At 39.0% G+C, this 22,907-nt stretch overlaps 1 protein-coding gene across 1 annotated transcript in view; it reads left to right on the plus strand.

Annotated features, from left to right (window-relative positions):
- The window catches only part of clasp1a (cytoplasmic linker associated protein 1a), a 240,737-nt gene that overhangs the window by 177,896 nt on the left and 39,934 nt on the right, over window positions 1–22,907 (plus strand). Inside the window, exons 30-32 of the mRNA XM_087989318.1 lie at window positions 3,706–3,801; window positions 6,676–6,819; window positions 8,731–8,837. Of these exons, the coding sequence (XP_087845444.1) occupies window positions 3,706–3,801; window positions 6,676–6,819; window positions 8,731–8,837 (347 nt within the window). The remainder of the gene's footprint in view (window positions 1–3,705; window positions 3,802–6,675; window positions 6,820–8,730; window positions 8,838–22,907) is intronic.

Raw genomic sequence — 22,907 nt, forward strand, 5'->3', positions numbered from 1 at the left:
GACACTTCCTTCATCAACAGCTCACTGAGGTTTCTTTGACAGCACATTCCAAACCCATGATCTCAAGGAGGACAAGGGCAGCAAATTTGAGGATAGCACAGCCTGCAAGTTGCTGTTCCCTGTTGGTTTTCAGTCAAAATCCTGGTGCTCCCCTCCAGCATGGCACACTACCTGGCACAGAGTCATAGAGATGTATAGCATGGAAACCGACCAGATATCCCAAATCAATCTAGTCCCACCTGTCAGCACCTGGCCCATTTCCCTCCAAACCCTTCCTATTCATATACCCATCCAAATGCCTCTTAAATGTTGCAATTGTACCAGCCTCCACAACATCCTCTGGCAGCTCATTCCATATCCGTACCACCCTCTGTGTGAAAATGTTGCCCCTTAGGTCTCTCTTATATCTTTCCCCTCTCACCCTAAACCTATGCCCTCTAGTCCTGGACTCCCGACCCCAGGGAAAAGACTGTCTGTTTATCCTATCCATGCCCCTCATAATTTTGTAAACTTCTATAAGGTCACCCCTCAACCTCCAACGCTCTAGGGAAAACAGCCCCAGCCTGTTCAGCCTCTCCCTATAGCTCAGATCCTCCAACCCTGGCAACATCCTTGTAAATCTTTTCTGAACCCTTTCAAGTTTCACAACATCTTTGCGCAAAGGAAAATCTGACTACCCCGTAAATAATCAGGAGAAAATCTAAATATCATAAAACCTGTAAAAAAATGAATTTTGGGTTTGTCAATCATTTTCAGTGTCCAAAGTCATGCCTTCCATGATAGAAATATCCCTGTTGGTTAATGCCATGGGAGATGTATCTGTGTTTGCAAGCATTACTCTTTGCAGTGAAATACTCTGTTGTATTTTGGTGAGAGGAATTAAGTTACATAGGAGAGATTGTACACGCCAACTAACGCTATCCATTTTAAAGACCTTTACTAATTTATATCAGGTAAGTGCTATTAATTTAAAGAGAACTGTTAACACTCTGTGTTGACTTTTTTAATGGTTTATAGCTACATGTTATAATAGTCAACTTGGTGTTTACACTGCTTTCTGCAGTTGACTTTATTATTCTATTTACTGACATTCCCTGACACTTGAATATCATGACTTTGTTGAACTATACCTTTTCCTGAATAAGTCGCTTTTCACATTTTTTTAATAGCCACTTCAATATTGGCAAGTTGTATTTGTATGATATCTTTCATGCAAATAATATTGCAAGACCCTTCACATATGAGGAAACATAGAAAATTTTAAATTAAAATCTGCACCATGGAGGTGGTTAGGGGAATGATCAAATGGTTTAGTCCAGCAGGTGACGATTACAAACATCATTGGAAAAAGAGAGGGTAAAAGTTTTGGAAAGAGTTTCAGATTCAAAGCTATGATATCTGAGTTTTAAGAAAAGAAAAGAATAAGTTATGGAAGTAGGATGAGGTCACGTACAAAGAGGCAGGGAATTAAATTTAATGGCCCAAGTTTTTGCAGCCCATATAAGGGCTTTGTCTGCCTGTTCATTTTGCTGCCAACTCCCCGTAAAAGTTGGTTTTAGAGTGTGACCTTGCTCTAACCTGTCTGTGTGGCTCCATCTATGGGGACCCTGGCTCCTGTGAGCAAGGAATAAGAAGTTGATGTTCTTGAATCAATTGCAACAAATATTTCTCAGATGTGCAGTGCTACATTTTAACCCAAAAGCGATCAGTAGGTTTGGGCTGGGTGAGGCAGGTTAAAGTTTCAAAGCTACATTGCTATTACTTCGATTTCACTCAATGAAGATACTGGAAATGCTTCCCAAACAGCACCATGAGGATATCTGTAACAAATGGCTGGCAGCAGTTTATGAAGGCAGCTCGCCAACATTTTCTTGCAGGCAACTAGGGATGGGCAATATATTCAACAAATGCACAACTTCAGAAAATTTAACAAATGTATTTTGCTGGTTCAATCTAATGTGCACAGTGTCTTATCAAATGTTTTTATTTATAATGTGTACTTATTGCAGAATAACTGTGGATTTGTTTTGCAAAAATTCAAACTTGTAAAGTATTTGAGATAGGAATGTTAATCATATATGTACAGAAGTCCTTTATTCTGTTTATTTGGGCACAAACTTGAGAAACTACTGTTTGCTATTTGCTGATATTGCAACTCTATATCTAAATTAAGAGCAAATTGGACAATGAGCCCCTTTGATGTCTTTTTATTATACAAGAGAATTATTCTAATTCCACAGATTGACACCATGCGAGACCTTAACAGCTCCTGAAGTCAGACATGTTCCTGCCTCTGAAGCAGTGAACGACACATGCTTTGACAAATCTGTTCCTTTGGCATTGTGTACTAGAGGTCAAAAACTCTCACGTCATGCTATAGTTGATTTAGATTTATGCTTTGTACTACGCCTTCCTTCTTTTTCATTTGGTGTAAATGTAAACAATTACGTTGGTGAATTTTAGAAATTGTCTAATTCATAGAATGGTGCAGCACAGAAGGAGGCCATTTGAGCTGTCATGTCTGAGTTGTTCATATTATTCAAAATGGATGAGTCAACTTCTTAGTCTTTTGTGTCACCGTCCATTTGATTATTCCTTGAATTGTATTGCATTGAACATTCCAAAATATTTTATAATATTTTGAGGGCTGACCTTATAGAGGTTTACAAAATTGTGAGGGGCATGGATAGGGTAAATAGGACAAGTCTTTTCCCTGGGTTTGGGGAGTCCAGAACTAGAGGGCATAGGTTTAGGGTGAGAGGGGAAAGTTGTAAAAGAGACCTAAGGGGGGACTTTTTCACACAGGGTGATACATGTATGGAATGAGCTGCCAGAGGAAGTGGTGGAGGCTGGTACAATTGCAACATTTAAAAGTCATGTGGATGGTATATGAATAGGAAGGGTTTAGAGGGATATGGGCCGAGTGCTGGCAGATGGGACTAGATTGGATTGGGATATCTGGTCGGCATGGACGGGTTGGACCGAAGGGTCTGTTTCCATGCTGTACATCTCTATGACTCTAATAATATTATATGGCCATTCACAAATGAAGGTAACTATAAAAGCTTTAAAAAACAATCTGCATGATGGGGATGAAAGTAAAGGGAATGATCAAATGGTTTAATCAAGAAGGTGGCATTTTTTGTTATCATATATTTTTTTAAATTCCTTACAGATTCAACAAATATCATTTGCTTTGTTATAGTATGGGTTTATTTGCCTGTAACATTACTGTTTGTTCATTTTATATATGCGACTGAAGTTTAATGAATAATCATTCTTCTGAGACGAACATTTCAAAAATGCAAACTTTTAAATACTGGACAATCTCAACCTCTAAGTGTCGCTACTAGTTCATAAAATACTTTGGAAATAATGTTTCCTGCTCACATTAGGCTGTTCGATACTGATGGGCAAAAGATTGTGGCATTATTTTGACTTTTGAGATGCAACAGGAACTTGCTTGATTACGGGAGGGGGGTGTGGGGTGAAACCAAATGTATAACTTTATGTTGGCAAAAAGGGAGCAAATTGGCAGCTCCCAAGAGTGACAGCTTAAATAATGTAAATAATAATCTCTCTGATGCAAACACAACTAGTCACTTTCTATTGTGCTTGTCGGCTTTATATAATTTTGTTAATCATGCAACTGCTGTTTATTGTATACTGCAATTTTTCTAATACCTTCCCACCTGTCAAACCCAGACTGTGCATAGTTGGTTGAGTGATGAGGTGTTGGCCAGGTCCTGTTCGAGTACCTCTGGGCCTGGTGAAATTGGCCTGGAAGAAAAGTGTAAACAGGTAGAAAAATGTTGCACCTACTAATCTAAAGTTGCTTTTTCCCTGTATCATTACTCTTTTTTTTAATAACTTGGCTGCACCAGGGTCTTGGCCTGACTGACTTCTGTTTCTGTGTAACAACCATGTGTTCACTTTCCTCTCTTGCCAAAAGCAACTGACTTCTGATAACTACAGTGCATAGGTGGTGGTCTCTGGGAGTAAAGTTTGCCTTTTCTTTGCAGTCTTAATAAGTAAAATAGAGCATTGGCCCTGATATTGAGAATTGCTGCCTGTGATGTCGGAATGCATGCTCATCTGTTAACTAATGGATCTGAAAGTGCATTAACACATTCTTTAAGTGTGTGTTTACTTGGGACTTGAATTTTTTTTTGTAATCTTTGTGCAAATTGAATTTGTACCAGCAAGTTTTCAGTAAATCTAATTGTGTTAAAGTTTATCTCAAATGTATAAAAGAAAAAAAAAGTATTTTGTGGATAATGTCAATGTAATACATCTTGTGTATTGCACACCTTATTTAGAAGCACCACTTTGTTTACTAATTCTGACAGAATATTAACTTCTTTTATTCCAGCACATTCCTCGCAGTTTTATGCATTTGCTCTACATGTATTATTCATGTTTTGCTGACTCCTTTGAGAATAGGAGTTGGAAAGTCATGTTGAGGTTGTACAAGACATTGGTGAAGTCTCTTCTGGAATACTGTGTCCAGTTCTGTTTGCCCAGTTCTAGGTAGGATGTTATTAGGCTGGAGAGGATTCACAAGATGTACCAGGATGTTGCCAGGTATGGAAAGTTTGAGTTATAAGGAAAGACTGTGACTGTTTCACTGGAACGTAGAAGGTTGAGAGGACTCTGTAGAAGTTTTTAAAATAATAAGAGGTATAGAGTTAATGGTAGTTCACTTTTCCCTAGGATGGTAGATTTCAAGGGTCGGGGGCACGTTTTCAAGTGGACAGAAGAGAGACTTAATGACATGGGGGGCAAACCTTTTACACACAGGGTGCTTCACGTGTGGAATGAACTTCCTGAGGAAGTCGTGGTCGTGGCTATACTTACAGCGTTTAAAAGTCATTTGGGTAAATACTTGACTAGGAAAGAGGGACATGGGCCAGGAGCAGGCAAGACCAGTTTAGTTTGGGATTATGTTTGGCATGGACTAGTTGGACCGAAGGGCCTGTTTCCATGCTGTACAACTATGACTCTGACTCGTGAGTTAAAGGTTAAAAGTTAATGCTATCTTGAATGAAGATTCATTCAACATTTGATGAAGTACCACATAATAAACTTGTTAACAAAGTGTAACTCATAATTTAAAGGTGAATTGGCTGTGTGGGTATGAATTAGATTAGGAACAAAAGATGGAACATACTGATGAGTTATTTTTCAGTCTGGATAGAAGTGCGCAATAATGTCTCCAGTGACAGATGTTGTAACTGTTGGGTTTTTTTTTCAAATTAATAACCTGGACTTGGGGCATAATGAATAATATCAAAGCTTACAGATAAAAAATGAGGGAGATACTAAACTTGAGGAGGATAGACTGGCTAATTAATTAAACATATAGATATGGCTAATGAAGTTTAACAAAATGAAATCTTGAGGTGATTCGCTTTCATGGGAAGAGGAAAGTGAGTAGGAGCTACATGGTGTAATTTTAAATGGAGTGTAGGAATAAATCATTTGAAGGTGATAAGGCAAAATGAGAAGGTTTTTAAAAATCCATATAGGATCCTTGGATTCATTAATATGGCATTAAAGGAAGTTGTTTAATCTTAATGAAACACCGATTAGGCCCCGATGGAAAATTATGTCCAGTCCTGGGTCCCACATTGTGAGAACGCTATGGAGAAGGTTGGAGACGGTTTTAAAGGACAATTACTCAATCGGTGCCAGCTATTAAATTCCTCAGTTACTTGTTCTACTTAAAGCAGGTAGTGGGAGATTTAATAGAAGTGTTCCACATCTTGTATGGTCTGGATTAGAATAAATAAAATGGATCTGTTTCCAGTGCACAAGTAGCATACATGGAACTGAAAAATAATTATGCAAACAATTATGATCCGGGATGGGCAGACTGAAAGTGTACAGTCATGATTTTTACATAGAATAGGTTAAATATTTAAAAGAAGAAAAATCAAGTTGATGGGACCAGAAGAATGGGCTGCTTAGATACGTTTCAAAAAGTGAGCACAGATGCAATGGGCTGAGCGACCTTGTTTAGTGTTCCAATTCTATGCAGAATGTATTGCAGGTTTTATAATACATCTGTCACCATCTTTTGCAAACTAAAAACAGTAAGTCGAGACTGGTGTTTCCTTTTGAAATCCTGGCAGTCTGCTGTTCATTTGTTTCACAATTTTTATCCATACCTGCCCAGTCCAACTCCAGACTCACCATTTTAGAAAAAGCACAAGAAAATACCAAGCACTGACAGTTTAGTTATAAGCAGAGTATAATTAGAAGGTTGTTTGCCAGAGTTATTGGCTGATCTAAGGGTGACTGTTCCCTGCTGGGAATTTAAGTTTTAAATGTGAACAGCTTGGAAAATTCTTTGTATCAGTGTTTGATGGTCTTTATACATGTTGGATTTCAGTGATGCTATTTGAGTGTGCAATACAAAAGTACATGAGCACTGAACCAGGTGAGCTCTCTTTAAAAGAAATGCTATTGGAAAAATGGCAATCCTGCAGTCTGCTGCATAGTCTTAACAAAAAGCCAATAACCTTCAAATAGCATAGCAAATGTTAGTAATAGGGTTTTCACGGTTTCCATTGAGTGATTTCTTAGGGTCTGTTTGGCGGTTAATGGGAGTGCCAGAAGTTTTAATGAGTAATTTTTAATTTCTTTGTAATCACTGTTTCCTTTTTTCCCCAGGCTGCGCAGGTCGTGCTGATTTCTCTGTTTGAGCTGAACACTCCTGAGTTCACTATGTTACTTGGTGCCTTGCCAAAAACATTCCAAGATGGTGCCACCAAGCTCCTTCACAATCACTTGAAGAACTCTAGCAACACTAGTGTGGTACTTGGCTCCTGCCACTTTTTGTTTTACAATATTTCAATGATAATGGAAAGCTAATGTGCATTGATGAAAAAACAGTGTAAGCTAGTATTGTGGTTATGCTAATGTGTTAGCAACTCCGAGGTTGAGAGTTAAAACCTCACCATGGTAAAGTGAGAATTGAGCTCAGTAAACTTGTGGGCTAATGCAATAAAACTGATAAATTGTTGCAAAAACCAATATAGCTCACTACTGTCCTTCAGGAAAGAGTGCCTAACTGGGCCTACATATGACACCAATCCCATTCTATATAGTTGAATCCTACGATACGAATCTTTTGTGGGCACTCAGAGCTGGATAATAAAACCAGGATTTTTTTGGAAAAGAATGGGACACTGTTTCTTTGTGAGCTGGACAAGTAGTTTTATCATGAAATTAACTTTTAGCCATGCTTTCATGTCTTTGAATTATAATGATTATTTATTTTGGAATAGAGAGCTTAATATGCAGTCAAACATTAAGAATTCGAAGGGAGAAAGAAATTTGTAATTGTAAAACCCTTTTTAAATTTCTTCATCTCTCATATTTAGATATATGTGAGGTATATGTACCACTAATCTGTGCATTGTTTTTCTTCTAATCATACTGTGCATAATAGAAGTAGATGTGAATTTTAGACACAGCTGTGAAAGTCAGACTATGCCTTGCAGTGTGCTCTGTGTCGAAGAGTGCTCTGGCTGGAAAAGCACAGCCAGTCAGGCAGCATCCTGCTTATCCTGGATGTTTTGAGCATAAGCTCTTCATCAGGAATGAGGGGGTGGCCCAAGATGGCTGAGAGATAAATGGGAGGAGGGTGGGGGTGGGGGCATGGTAGCTGAGAATGCGATAGTTAGAGTTGGGGGTGAAGGTGATAGGTCAGAGAGGAGGGTGGAGCGGATAGTTGGGAAGGAAGATGAAGAGCTTACGCTCAAAACGTCGATTCTTCTGCTCCTCGAATGCTGCCTGATTGGCTGTGCTTTTCCAGCACCACACTCTTCAGCTCTGATCTCCAGCATCTGCAGTGTTCCCTTGTACAGTGCTCAGTTCAGTGCATCACTCATTCAGAAGGATAGATTGGCCTTTGAAGTAATACAATATAGATTTGCTTGGGTAATAAATATCTGAACTCCAAGGGCTTAATTATGAAGCGTGATAACAGAGTGGTCATACTTGATAGTATTAAAGTGGTAGAAGATGACTTAAGTGAATCTTTGGGGTTATTAAGTGGGCCTGATGGAGTAGAATAGTTGCGGAGTTTTAAGACCAGTGGGCAAAAAGAAAGTAAAAGACCAGTTCTTGTGGCACAGTGGTACATTTCAGCCAGGGTGGCTCGTTTCAGGTCACCTGCTCAAGAGGTGTGTTGTAATATTTCTGAACAGGTTGATGAGAGTTTTTTTTAAAAAAGACCATTGGGCGTACTGCTCGGTCTATCAGAAGTGAAGTTAACAAATATCTCAAAACACAAGGGTGGTAGAGTTTGTGAACTTTCTTCAGCCAATAGCTGTTTTAATTACTGGTTTTAAGTTTGTGCTTAATGGAAGATAGGGGATATTGGCTAAGGAGTTAGAATTGGATTATCAATCAGCTGTAATCTCACTGACTGTAGAAACAGGTTGAGGGGCTAAGTGGCCAACTGCTGTTCCTAAGTCCTAAAGTCTGCATTTCTGGATTCGGATCGTTTCATGATTGCCTTCGGAAGTCCATATACGATTAGGTTATAGACTTCAAGTTAGTGACTGACTCAAATCTGAATTTCAGCTCCTACTGTGTAGTTCAGATCTTGTGATTGTATATGTGTATCTCAGTAATTGTAATTTTACCAGTGTTGCCCATTTTCTCTTTAGTGGAAATAATATCATTAATATTCTATGATCTTTTCTGTTCTTGCTACAGAGTTCACCTAGCAACACAATGGGACGCACACCTTCACGACACTCCAGCAGCCGAACAAGCCCCCTCACATCTCCGACAAATTGTTCGCATGGTGGTCTCTCCCCAAGGTAACAATAAGTTATCATTTTAATTATCCATTTTAAAGTTGTTGATGTATTTATAGTTTCTGCGTAAAACCTATTATCAAAATAAAATTAAAATCCTGGTGGTTTTCTGTCCTTGTAATCTTCAAAATAAAAATCAGATGCTTTTATCAAACATTTCTTTTCTGCATTTCATTTTGATTCCATTGTTGCTTTCTCATCTTGAATTTTGAACAGCAACAGTAAGTTTCTTCAATAATTTATAAGACCTGGCCTGTAGAGTCATCTTTTGTAACAGTAAGTTTGTATCCAAGTCTTATCAATATTTTACTGCCCAGTGTCCACCTTCACAATGTCGCAAATAACTTTAGAAATCGTACATAAAGAATGAACCTATGCAAACCTATACCACCTTCTGGTTCAGTTCAAGTATTTTATAAGACCTGATCCTTTGCTGCTACTTGAGAAGTAATTTATGCAAATAATTTATGCAAATAATTTAGGTAAATAATATAAATTACACATTTTAATCCAATAATGTTGATTAAAAATGAACAAATTTTAAGAATGAGAAGAATTAAGATTACTTGACAAAAATTACTTGCACTGGAAGCAAACCGTTTTCCTGTAGGCAGCGTGGTGGCCTTAAATCGATTTCTTGAAGCTGCGTGTTTCTAGGAACTCATCAAACCAAAAGATCCCAAAAAGATCATAATGCAAATGCATATGCCAAAACTATACCATGTCCCTCTTTCATTTCTCTCAATCAAACCTTTTTTCTTTATAACCCATCGTGTGCATCAACTTTTCACTACCACTCCACCATCACACCATTTTTAATTGCATTCTCAAAAATTATATTTTTAAATCATGTTTTATTGTTCCATCATAAGCTTTTTAAAAAATTGTGTATTATGTGTTTATTTTTGGGAAGATGTAAACAGATATGCTGATTCGTATTGTCTTGATGTTATTAACATTAGTACTTCTGGCTTATTTCACGTTTTAACAGAATGGTTCTTGGATAAATTAGCATTATTGAGTTTTGGTTGCAATGTGATACTGCTAGTTTGAGGAACCTGTGTATTAATAGAAACTCAATAACAAAATGGAACACTTCATCTGGAAATAAGTAGTATTGGTCATGGGAAAAAAAACTATAGGTCACAGAAATGTGCAGTCATTGTTGTTCCTGTTGATCTTGTGTAAATAAAAATGCAAAGAGCATGTGCAAGTAACTGTTATGGTTTACATTCATGGTGAAATTACTTGCCTTTTTTTGATGCTGGAAGTATCTGCTTTTTTGCATTTGAAAGGGATTTAAGTTAGTAGATTGTCTTTTGAGTACATAAAAGTCAGGCAGTTTACAGTTCTATGCATTAGAATTTGTACAGTAAAAGCACTTGCTCACATTTTTCTCAACTGTTTTTGAGGTCTTAACCACATCTAGTACGTAGTACTAGCTAGTTGATCCTAGTAAATGTAGGTGGGGAGGTTGGGTGAGATATGGCAGATGTAATATGGGAGAATATGAGACCCAGGCTATTTGAATATTTGTGTATAGTACAGCTTAGGAAGCCACCAGTAAAGTAATGGAGGACCAAAGCCTGAGAATGATAATGGTGTGAACAAGATTTTCAGAGCCAGTGATGGTGAAGTAAAGGTGAACATTAATGACTTTGATAATGAATTGGTTGTGAGATATGAAACTTCGTTCAGAGTTGAATGGACCTTGGCAAGAAATCAGTAGAAAAGGGAAATTGGCAGGATCTTGAACAATGCCACCCTAAATTAGAATGCAGATTTGTATTTTTTGATTATTCGTGGAGTGTAACTTCAGAGTGATTCTCAAGTTTCTTTCACATGAGCATATATTTATTTTGATACTGTACAACATATACTAGCCAAAAGGTTTTTCAGTTGTTCCAGCTGAATTTAATTAACTTTGTGAAATTGGAGATGTACTTTTGGACTTGATTGAACTGAAGTCAGGTGATACAAGCAAGCGTGAAACACTTGTATGTTATGGACATATTATAAGTCCAATTGGAAATGTTAAAAGGAACAAGTTTAAATAAAGAAAGTTTTCTTAAGACGTTGTCATGCCATGGCCCAGCTTTCTAAAAGTAATTGAGCAAGTGAAAATATGTAAGATTATCAAAAGTGTGGCTGAATTTTTAATACAAATTTTGCTGTACTGGCAGCACATTTGTTTGTTGTGAATTTGTCTAGATTTTTATGAATAATTAGGTTTAACTAACATATTGTAATCATCTGCATTAATTCCAAAATTTATTTCTTCCCATGTGATCTAGAGGTGTATTTATTCCTTGAGACTTGAATAAATGAGTACCCATCAAGTGGGCATCATTTTATTCGAAATGAGTGGATTGAGAAGGGCACCAATTTGGACTTTGACACTTTGAAATCGCGCAACTAAATGGGTTAATTTTCCAAGTTGAGCACTTGTGTCATCTTTTAGTAATCTATCATTAGTGGACATGATTTGGAGATGGCGGTGTTGGACTGGGGTGCACAAAGTCTAAAATCACACAACACCAGGTTATAGCCCAATAGGTTTATTTGGAAGCATTAGCTTTCGAAGCGCTGCTCCTTCACAATCAACTGATGAAGGAGTAGTGTTCGTAAAGCTAGTGCTTCCAAATAAATCTGTTGGACTATAACCTGGTGTTGTGTGATTTTTAGCATCGTTAGTAGGCATATTGCAATAAATGCTGAAATTTGTAGTGGTTGCAGTTAAAGCAAATGTGCTGAAGGGCATTATATAATTAGGGCAGTGATTTGTGATCCCAGAAGTTGCTTTGTATAATGAAGTAAAATGGGCCTCGCAGAACTTAAATATTTTAATAATGAACTGAGTTGTGAATTAAGATATAATAACTAGTATATACCAACCTATCAATTAGGAGCATAAATAGGAATGTGACCCCACGGGAATGCTCAGCAATTCAATAATATTGTGACTGATGTGACTGTGTAACCTTACTCACTGCCAATAGCCTTTTACCCATTGGACACCAAGAATCTATCTGACTCTGCTTCCACTTCCTTTTGTAAAAGGAAGCTTCAAGGTCTAAAATACTCTGGGAGAAAAAAAGTGCCACTTTTTAAGAAAGGAGGGAGAGAGAAAACAGAGAATTATAGACCAGTTAGTCTGACCTCAGTGGTGGGAAAAATGCTGGAGTCAATTATAAAGGACGAAATTACAACACATCTGGATAGCAGTAACAGGATAGGTCAGAGTCAGCATGGATTTATGAAGGGGAAATCATGCTTGACTAATCTTCTGGAATTTTTTGAGGATGTAAGTCTGAAGATGGACAAGGGAGATCCAGTGGATGTAGTATACCTGGACTTTCAGAAAGCCTTTGAAAAGTCCCACATAGGAGGTTAGTGAGCAAAATTAGGGCACATGATATTAGAGGCAAAATACTGACATGGATTGAAAATTGGTTGGCTGACAGGAAACGAAGAGTAGTGATAAAGGCTCCCTTTCAGAATGGCATGCGGTGACCAGTGGTGTGCTGCAGGGATCAGTGCTGGGACCGCAGCTTTTTACAATGTACATTAATGATATAGATGAAGGTATTAAAAGTAATATTAGCAAATTTGCTGATGACACAAAGCTGGGTGGCAGGGTGAAATGTGAGGAGGATGTTAGGAGAATACAGAGTGACCAGGACAGGCTAGGTGAGTGGACGGATGCATGGCAGATGCAGTTTAATGTGGATAAATGTGTGGTTATCCACTTTGGTGGCAAGAACAGGAAGGCAGATTACTACCGAAATAGAGTCAAGTTAGGTAAAGAGGCAGTACAACGAGATCTAGGTGTTCTTGTACATCAGTCAATGAAAGCAAGCATGCAGGTACAACAGGCAGTGAAGAATGCTAATAGCATGCTGGCCTCATAACAAGAGGAATTGACTATAGAAGCAAAGAGGTCCTTCTGCAGCTGTACAGGGCCCTGGTGAGATCGCACCTGGAATATTGTGTGCAGTTTTGGTCTCCAAATTTGAGGAAAGAAATTCTGGCTATTGAGGGAGTGCAGCGTAGGTTCCCAAGGTCAATTCCTGGAATGGCGGGACTATCTTACGCTGAAAGATTGGAGTGACTGGGCCTGTACATGCTTGAGTTTAGAAGGCTGAGAGGGGATCTGATTGAGCCGGATAAGATTATTAAAGAATTGGACATTCTGGAGGCAGGAAGCATGTTTCCACTGATGGGTGTCCCGAACCAGAGGACACAGTTTAAAAATAAGGGGTAGGCCACTTAGAACAGAGTTGAGGAGAAACTTCTTCACCCAGAGAGTAGTGGGTGTATGGACTGCTCTGAATCAGAAGGCTGTAGGGGCAAAGTCTCTGGATACTTTCAAGAAAGAGTTTGATAGAGCTCTTAAGGATAGTGGAACCAAGGGTTATGGGGATAAGGCAGGAACAGGATGCTGATTGAGGATGATCAGCCATGATCATAATGAATGGTGGTGCTGGCTCGAAGGGCAGAATGGCCTACTCCTGCACCTATTGTCTATAATGGGTGACTCCTAATTTTTATGCATTGACCCCCGAGTGCTATATTTCCCCACAAGAGAAAACAGCCTGTTGGCATCCATTCTTTCAAGCACTCTCAGTATCTTGAATGTTTCAATCAAGTTGCATCTCACTCTTCCAAACTCTTAACAGATATGAGCCTAACTTCTCTAACCTTTCTTCAAACATCTGTCGATTTCCATTATTGGGTGAGTAAATCACCTCTACACTGCTTCCAACCCAGCTATATCCTTCCTGAAATAAGGACATAGAAACCATTGCACCAGATATAGCCTCCCAATACCATGTGCAATTGAAGTACAACCTCCCTACTTATGACTTGGCGATGGTGGTGTTGGACTGGGGTGTATAGTCCAACAGGTTTAATTGGAAGCGCACTAGTTTTTGGAGCGCCGCTCCTTCATCAGGTGATTGTGCACTCCACAATCAACTGATGAAGGAGTGGCGTTCCGAAAACTAGTGTGCTTCCAATTAAACTGTTGGACTATAACCTAGTGTTGTGTGATTTTTAACTCCCTACTTAGCTATCCAATCCTTCCAAGCAATATCATTCTATTAAGTTTCCTAATTACATGCTGCATCTGTATATTAAACACACATTATTAAACCGAGGCAAAATGTTAAACTTGTGCATTGATGAAACCAAAATGATAAGAAACAGATTTGTAAAGAGGGACACCAATTTGTACAACATGGAAAAAGAGTGCTGATTGGTTGGGCTATCATTGTCATAGAAATGCAGCAAGAACAGTTATGATCCGTCTGTCATTCAGATGGAGGGCTTAAATAGCTGGCAGCACACTGATACTGAAACGTGTATTACTTTACTGATTTGTGTGGCAGGCAAGCTGTTTCTTTGGCATGATGGGCGCATCCTGTTGGAGGAAAAAAAACCTTGTTGCTACTTCGCAGTAAATGAATCATGAGACAGCTAGCTTCCCCAGTTGTTCAAATTTTTGAGGCAGCTTCCCCTTCCATGGTAATCTAAAGTAGACAGAGTGCTGTTCAGGACCAAAAGTGATGGATATAACTCCTTTCATGTATTTTCATACTATACAGTGAGACAGTTTGATCAGGTTGGCCACTTTCTCGGGGAGTTTTGGTATAGCCTACCTTGGCATCAAGCTTACACAGAGAGTAGCTATCTCAGCACTATTTATGAAGTCACCAACAAACTTGATCTTACGTTTTCCCACAATACTCGATTTGCTAAGTCTTTGAACTGAAAATAAGAACAACTTGTCAATTTGATTCTCTGATTTCTTTCAACATTTTAACAATTTTTGGACATTAATGTGCAGTATAAATGCAAGGTTACCCATGGTGTTTTGCTACTGTGACTATTTATTTGAACTTTGGTCACTATTGTACTTAAGGTAAACAAAGCAGCTAATTTGCACACAGTAGATGCCTCAAATATAAGTTAATCTTATTTGGTTTAATTATGAATATTGGCCAAGATACTAGGGAGCTTCTTGTCATGGAACTTTCACAACAGCCTTAATAGGTAAGTAAGATGAAAAGATGCTGTTAGGGGCTCGAACAATGCAGCAGTTGCTCAGTAATGCATTCAAGTAAGAGCTCAGGTTAAATATTGAAATCCTGGAATGGGATTGAACCTGCAAGTTGCTGGCTTGGCTGGAGTTAAGCTGACACCATAACACTTTAAATGTCAGAACTATTAAAAGGATCAGAGAACGGTTTCATACTTTATAAAGTGAATTCTGCACATACCATTCTTCCAAATGAACACACATTGTATTGGGTTGTTAGATTTTTCAAAGATTTGAATATTTAAAGTCTAATGATGGTCTATTACATTAAGAACAAAGTGATATTTTCAGATCGTTAATTATTTGTCCCTCATCCAAATTTGATATCAGCGATGTGAAAATTTTATTTTGCATTCACTAAATGTAAATTTGTCTCTGTCCTGCAACAATTTAATAACATTTTCGTTCAGATTGTTTTCAACAAAGGCCAAAGATTAAATTATTTCTTCCCATTCTAAGTGATTGCTGTTGTAAGATAGTAGAGTTGATTCTACAGAGTTTTCTCTCAATTAAAAATTTCACATTTAAGCATGATAATACTGTAATTTAATGAGTCTGATTACTTTGCCCAGTCTTTGTATTTGTTAAAAACTTTTTTTTTCAGAAGTATATTTGGCATTGTGTTGACTTTGAGAGAATGCACCCTTTAATTTTGCCACCGAGGTAAATTAGTTTCCAGAGCATTTAGCTCCTTCGATGGTATATTAAGGGTACATACTGAGTATTTAATGACAGGGGGAACTAGAAATGGGTATTTGCTTTCATTCCTTGGCTCATTTTAAGACAATTATAACTTACTGAAAAATATACATATTATCTAAATGTTGAGAGTTTGCTCAGATGAAGAGGGATCTGGGAGTCCTTGTGCATGAATCGCAATATTCTGCAACAGCAAGTAATTGTGAAACCTAACAGAATGTTATCATTAAAGTGAGGGGAATTAAATATAGAAATGGGGAGATTATGCTTCAGTAATGCACAGCACTGGTGAGACTGGAATACTGAGCACAGTGCTGGTCACATTATTTAAGGAATGATGTATGTGTCTTGGAGGTGGTTCAGACCTGGAATGACAGATTTGTTGGACTAGCTAGGTGAGGCTTTTATTCACAGGAGTCCAGGAAGATTTGATTGCAACACAAGATCCTGATGGGTCTTGACATGGGTAATGTGCCCTCTTATGAGAATATATAGAACAAAGGGTCACTTAAAAATTTTTTTGAGGGCTGGGAATCTATGGAACTGTACTTCCACCACATTTGCAGGAAGAAGAGTCCTTGAAAATTTGTACAAGAGTGGTTTGATTCTTGTTTAGCATGGGCATGAGGGATTACTGGATAGGCAGGAAAGCAAATTTGAGATTACAGTCAAATCAGCCATGATCCTGTGGAATCGGGGAGCAGATTTGAAGGGCTGAATGTCCTACTTCTGCTCCTAATTTATATGCAATTTTTACTCCTGTTCTAAATTAAAATGTTCACATTCAGTAATCTTGTTCCCAGCAACTTTTAGATTTGACTGTTGAAAGAAACCATTAAAGATGCAATTTGAGATTCTGGCCTTAATTTATCAAATCAATTTAAATGTGTGTCATCCAAGACGAGGACAAGAAAAGTTTGTGGCTGTAAGAGCTGCTCTTTTTGTGAGGTTGTTAGATGTTGGAGTGATTTCCTTGAATTGCAGAAGCAGCAGTTACTATTCTATATGCTGTTGCATTGTTTTGGAATTGGGGGGGTGGAAAACGTCAAAACAACAGCACTTTTATAAGGAGGAAAGGCAGACAAAGAAAGCAAGCACATCGTCAGGAGAGAGAGAGAGGAAGAAACATGCTAACTGACACAGCAATGAATCTGCATAGTTACTGCCTTTGCTGTTTGAGTTCATGTATCTGTGGACATTGGAGTGCGTCTAGGAAAAGTTAACATACAGCGAAATTCATAACTGACCTTGAAGGAACCAGCATAGGAACAGATAAGTTCATAGTTTTGTAGTTAACCTTGCTGTAAGTCAGCAGTACTTAATAGAGTGGGTTCTTTCTTGCTTATGTTTTATTGAAATCTGTTTCTTGATTAAAGTTTTAAAAAATATAAATCAGAGCTACTAAGTCAACCTGGAGTACTGTTTTTCAGGGCAAAACATCGGTGCTAATTTCTGAGTCTGTAGATTGTGAAGGAGCAAAGATGGCCTTTTAAAAGAGTCATATGCTCTTCCTGTCAGCTGTGGGAGATAAAGGAGCGTTTCCATGTTATTGATGATTATGTCTGCAGTAAATGTGCTTAGTTGTGACTCCTATCAGATCACACAGATCGGTTAGACCGAAAGTTGGAGGCAATGTGGAATTTACAAGTACTAGGGGTGTGATGGATGGCAGTAATATAAAGGGAGAAAAGCTGCAGATACAGTCAGGTAGATGGGTTAACTCCAGGAAAAGTAGGAGAGGTAGGTAGATAGTGCATGAGTCTCCTATGGCTATCCCCATCTCATACTGCTGTTTTGGAAAATGTAGGGGGAGATGGACTCTGGGGAATGTAGCATGTACAGCCAAGTTTCTGGTATCACTACAGGCTCTAATGCAATGAGGGGTGTACCAGGTTCCAAGCGATCAATTGTAATAGGGGACTCTCTACTCAAATGCACAGACGTACATAGAAATGTTTAGGGTGGCACGGTGGTTCAATGGTTAGCACTGTTGCCTCACAGCGCCAGGGACCTGGGTTCAGTTCCCATCTCGGGCAACTGTTTGTGTGGAGTTTGCACATTCTCCCCGTGTCTGCGTGGGTTTCTTCCGGGTACACCGGTTTCCTCCCACAGACCAAAGATGTGCAGGTTAGGTGAATTGGCCATTCTAAATTGCCTGTAGTATTAGGTGATTAGTCAGGGGAATGCATCTGGGTGGGTTGCTCTTCAGAGGGTTGGTGTGAACTGATTGGGCCGAAGGGCCTGTTTCAACACTGTAGGGAATCTAATCTCCTTGAACACAATTCCGTGACCAGCAGTGAAAAACAGAATGGTGTGTTGCCTCTCTGGTGCCAGGATCAAGGATCTCTCAGAGGGTGCAGAATGTTCTCAAAGGCCAAAAGGACCAGAAGGACATCATTGTGCACATTGGAACCATCGACATACGAAGGGAAAAGAATGAGATTCTGAAGGGAGAATATGGAAAGTTAGGCAGGAGTTTAAAAATGAGGTCCTCGAGGGTAGTAATATCTGGATTACTCCTGGTGCTATGAGCTAGTGAGAGTAAGAATAGGAGAATAGAGCAGATGAATGCATGGCTGAGAAACTGGTGCACAGGAGAGGGATTCACATGTTCGGGTCATTGGAATCTCTTCTGGGGTAGAAGTCACCTGTACAAGATTGCTCCTGAATTGAAAGGGAACTAATATACTGGCAGGGAGATTTGCTGGAGCTGCTCGGGAGGATTTAAACTAATAGGGTGGGGGTGGTGGGGGGATCGGACCCAGGGCAATAATGAGGAAAGGGATCAATCTGACACTGGAGAACACTTGGGAAAGGGAGTGAGTCAAACAGTCAAGGCAGGAAGGAACAAAGCTGAGAACAAGGTAAGACTGACAAATTAAACTGCATTTACTTCAAAGCAAGAGACCGAACAGGGAAGGCAGATGAACTCAGGGCATGGTTAGGTGCATGGGACTGGGATATCATAGCAATTACAGAAACGTGGCTCAGGGATGGACAGATCTGGCAGCTTAATGTTCCAGAATACAAACACTACAGGAAGGAGAGAAAGGGGAGCAAGAGAGGAGGGGGAATGGCGTTTTTAACAAGAGAGAGCATGGTAGGAAATTTTAACTTTCCAGGCATAGACTGGGGCTGCCATAGAGTCAAGGATTTAGATGGAGAGGAATTTGTTAAGTGTGTACATGAAATTTTTATGATTCAGTGTGTGGATGCACCTACTAGAGAAAGTGCAAAACTTGACCTACCCTTGGGAAGTAAGGTCGGGCAGGGGACTGAGGTGTCAGTGGGGGAGCACTTTGGGGCCAGCGACCGTAATTCTATTGGATATAAAATAGTGATGGAAAAGGATAGACCAAATCTAAAAGTTGAAGTTCTAAATTGAAGAAAGGCTAATTTTTTACAGTATTAGGCAAGAACTTTAAAAAGCTGATTGGGAGCAGATGTTCGCGGGTAAAGGGGTGACTGGAAAAGCCTTCAAAGGTGAGCTAACGAGAGACTAGAGATAGTATATTCCTGTTAGGGTGAAAGGAAAGGCTGGTAGGTATAGGGAATGCTGGGTGACTAGAGAAATTGAGGTTTTGGTTAAGAAAATGAAGGAAGCACGTGACAAGTATAGACAGGAGAGATCAAGTGAATCCTTAGAGTATAAAGGCAGTAGGAATATACTTAAGAGGGAAATCAGAAGGGCAAAAAGGGGACATGAGATAGCTTTTGCAAGTAGAATTATGGAGAATCCAAATGGTTTTATAAATACATTAAGGACAAAAGGGTAACTAGGGAGAGAATAGCAAGGCAACCCAAGTGTGGAGCCGCAGGAGATAGGGGAGATACTAAACAAGTATTTTATATCAATGTTACTGTGAAGAATGACATGGGAGGTATAGAATGTGGGGAAATAGATGGTGGCGTCTTAAAAAATGTCCATATTACAGAATAGGAAATGCTGGATGTCTTGAAATACATAAAAGTGGATAATAGTACCAGTAGGGCACTAAATTCACCAATTAGACAGACTGTTCAATGCCCTGGTTCATCGTGGAAGGATGAACTGAATAATTAAATCAATTAATCGATTATCATTTGGGATCAAACTCTTGGTATTCATAATTGAGGATACAACTGTTAAATGTTTTTTGAAATGAGAGTTATTCAGGTGTAGTCAACAGTGATATGTTAAAAATGTCATATTTGACACATTTATAAATGTTGAAAAAATAATCTTGAATGGACAGAGGAACTAAAGTAAATGTATCTGCATTTTTCAAAAGATGTCCAGTAAGGTCTGTCTTCAAGTGGTTAGTGATCTTCAACCATTCAGTTTCAAGTCAAATGTTGCAGTGTGCATATAGAAGGTTGGTTGACTGGCAATAAGTAAAGTTATGATAAATAGGTGTGTCTCAGACTGGAGAGTGTTATATTCCAGGAGTCAGTGAAGAGTCAACATTTGTTGATTTATGAATAAATAATTTAGCATTGCTCAGTATAAAGAAGTAGGAGTTGACAGCTGGCAAGGCACTTTAGTAAAACCAGAACTCAGCAGTCAATGGAAACTTATTAAAATCAACACAACGCATTGTTATCTGGGGTGATGTTCCACGCCAAGTCATCCTTTCTGTAAAGATTCTAAGAGTCTATTTGGCTAACAGTGATACAGGATGAACCATTAGTGATTCTTCATGAGAAGAAGCATTTGTCTTAACAAATTGTAGTATATTCCATGATAGCAATAGGTGCAGGTTACACTGGCGAGTTCAATTTAATCACCATCTGGGGACAGTAATGTCACATCTGTCTCCACTGAGATCTCAAACACCTTTCGTACGCCCCACCTAAGACTGATGTTCCAAAGATTATTCTTCAACTAGACCAGATTCCTATGGTTTCATTTTAAACCCACCTAGCTGTCTGGCAACATACGATCACAGCTGGTCCACTGAATGAATGACCTCACTGTACCATTCCTGAGGAGGTTCCTGGTCCATACTAGTTGCCCTTGGGCCAAATGTGCTGTTTCCCTAAGACTGTTTCATCTTATAATTTTGTGTGGGCTTCCCATCTTTTATAGAATCGAGATGGTGAGATTTGAGTCTTCTTCATTTTATCCTCATTGATAATTCTGAAGGCAGTAAGCCACACTCCTGGGATATGCTAGCGAGTTGGCTGGTTTGCGATATAGAGTGATGCCAACAGCATAGGTTCAGTTCCTACACCAGTTATTGAGGTATCATGAAGAACTTCCATTCTCAACCTTCCCCTTGGCTGAGGGATGCTGACCATCAGCAGTCGGCTCTGCCTAATGAGGGAGCAGCGCTATGGACTGGTCGGACTATGGCGATTTTACCTTTATAAAAGTCAGTGATTTGGCTATCAGGGCCTTGTGCTCAGTTTCTCCTTTTGACAGAGTTTATCTCAGCAAGTTGGTTATTTGTTCAGAACCAGAAATGGCTGCAAACTGGCTGAGACAGTCGTGAGTAAACTGTGATGTATTAGCTGATACATAGCCACAACAGGGATGCAATGCATAATGAATGTTTCCTGCAAGACCTGACAGCAACTACTATGGTTTGATAACACTTTCACCTCTACCCATGACAAGAAAAGCCTAACCCAGACCATCCACCAAATATAAATAGATCTGTTCCCTCCTGTTCCCATGAACTGGTGGGAAAATAGTGGGGATCATTGCCTTTTTCTATTCTGGCCTGTAAATAGTGCAAGCTTCACAGACAGTATGAGATTCTTAGTTCCCTTTGAGATTCCTGGCTTAATGTAACAATGTAACCATTAAAAATCCATCTCATTCACTCATAATTTCAGAGAAGAAACTTAGCTGTCCTTGCCTGGTCTGACCTTCATATGACATTAGGTAGTAATGTGATTGACGCACACTACGTCCTTGTGTCAGACAATTAGGTAGGTTTAAGTCATTTGGGACCTACCCTTTTAGACTTGAGTTATTATATACCTGATTAAATGTGTTCAACTTTAAGTAATCTCTAAAGTGTTTTATCCCTTTGCATCTGGCCTGAGTCTAACATTAACCCTTCGCTCAGTAAGATGATACAGTTCACTATATATCCATCCCTTTTGAGGGCACTGCTCTATACAGCCAACCTAATCTGAGAACTTAACAGGACTACAGTGAACTCAATGAAACTAAAGAAAATTTTCTTTCTTGCTCTGTCTCTCTGAACAAATGTACACAAAACTCATTAAATCTAAGCTAAACCTCAAAAACACTTTTAAAATAAATCATTATAAATATCGCAATGCTTGCAGGCTAATGATTAACTTCAGACATGCAGCAAATCCATTGGTTATGAATTCACAGCCCAGACTTAGAATAAAAAATACTGGAATATATATGCTATATAACACAGATATCAATATCACGCAGTTTACAACTAATGCCTTTGAAGAGTGTCCATATCATGAAAAATGAACTGTTTCCTTTAACTCTATCTTTTCCACCTTGGTCCTTTGCTATGTCGATTTAAAGTTAATCCACTTTCCTGACAGGAATTTTTAACTTTACTTTCAATCCCTGAAATGGCCGCTTTTTATCCAAAGCTTGAATTGGAACTATCCCTGGCAGTCACAAATCCTTAGAAAGGAAGGACTGATGAGTGTGACTACTGTTTTTGTTTAAGCTATTACACTGCTTCTGCTGTGCACCTTACTAGGTCTGAATTTAATGTTTTCGTCTGGAATGCTGTTTCTGCCTTTTTCCTTGCATGAGTTCCACTGATTGTTCAAGTCCTTGCAGCTGACTGACTTCTTTTTCTCGTTAATGCAATGTGGATGTCATGGTGAGACCAGTATTTACTACCCATCCTAATCACCATGGAGAAGTTGGTGCTACAAGCTATCTTCTTGAACCATTGCAGTTCTTGGGAGCATCCACAGTGTCATTAGGGTGGAGTTCCAAATTGTTTTACCCAGCAACAGTGGAAGAACGATTTTATAATTCCAAGTGAGGATAGTGTGTTGCCTGGAGGGGAACTTGCAGTTGATGGTGTTTCCTTGCAATTGCTGTCCTTGTCCTACTAAGTGCTGGATATTGCAGGTTTGGAAGGTGCTATCAGAAAACATTGAGTTGCTGCAGTGCATCTTGCACTGTTGCCATTGTATATTTCTAGAAAATGGAGTGAATGTTGAAGATAGTAGATGGGGTGTCATTCTATTTTGGATGGTGTTGAACTTTTTAAGTGTTGTTGGTGCTGCATTCATTCAGACAATTGGAGAGTGTTCCACCACACTGCTGACATGTG

The sequence above is a fragment of the Chiloscyllium plagiosum genome, unplaced genomic scaffold (genome assembly GCF_037043375.1).
Source record: "Chiloscyllium plagiosum isolate Xiang-an unplaced genomic scaffold, Cpla_swu_hap1 HiC_scaffold_7, whole genome shotgun sequence".
Lineage (NCBI taxonomy): Eukaryota > Metazoa > Chordata > Chondrichthyes > Orectolobiformes > Hemiscylliidae > Chiloscyllium > Chiloscyllium plagiosum.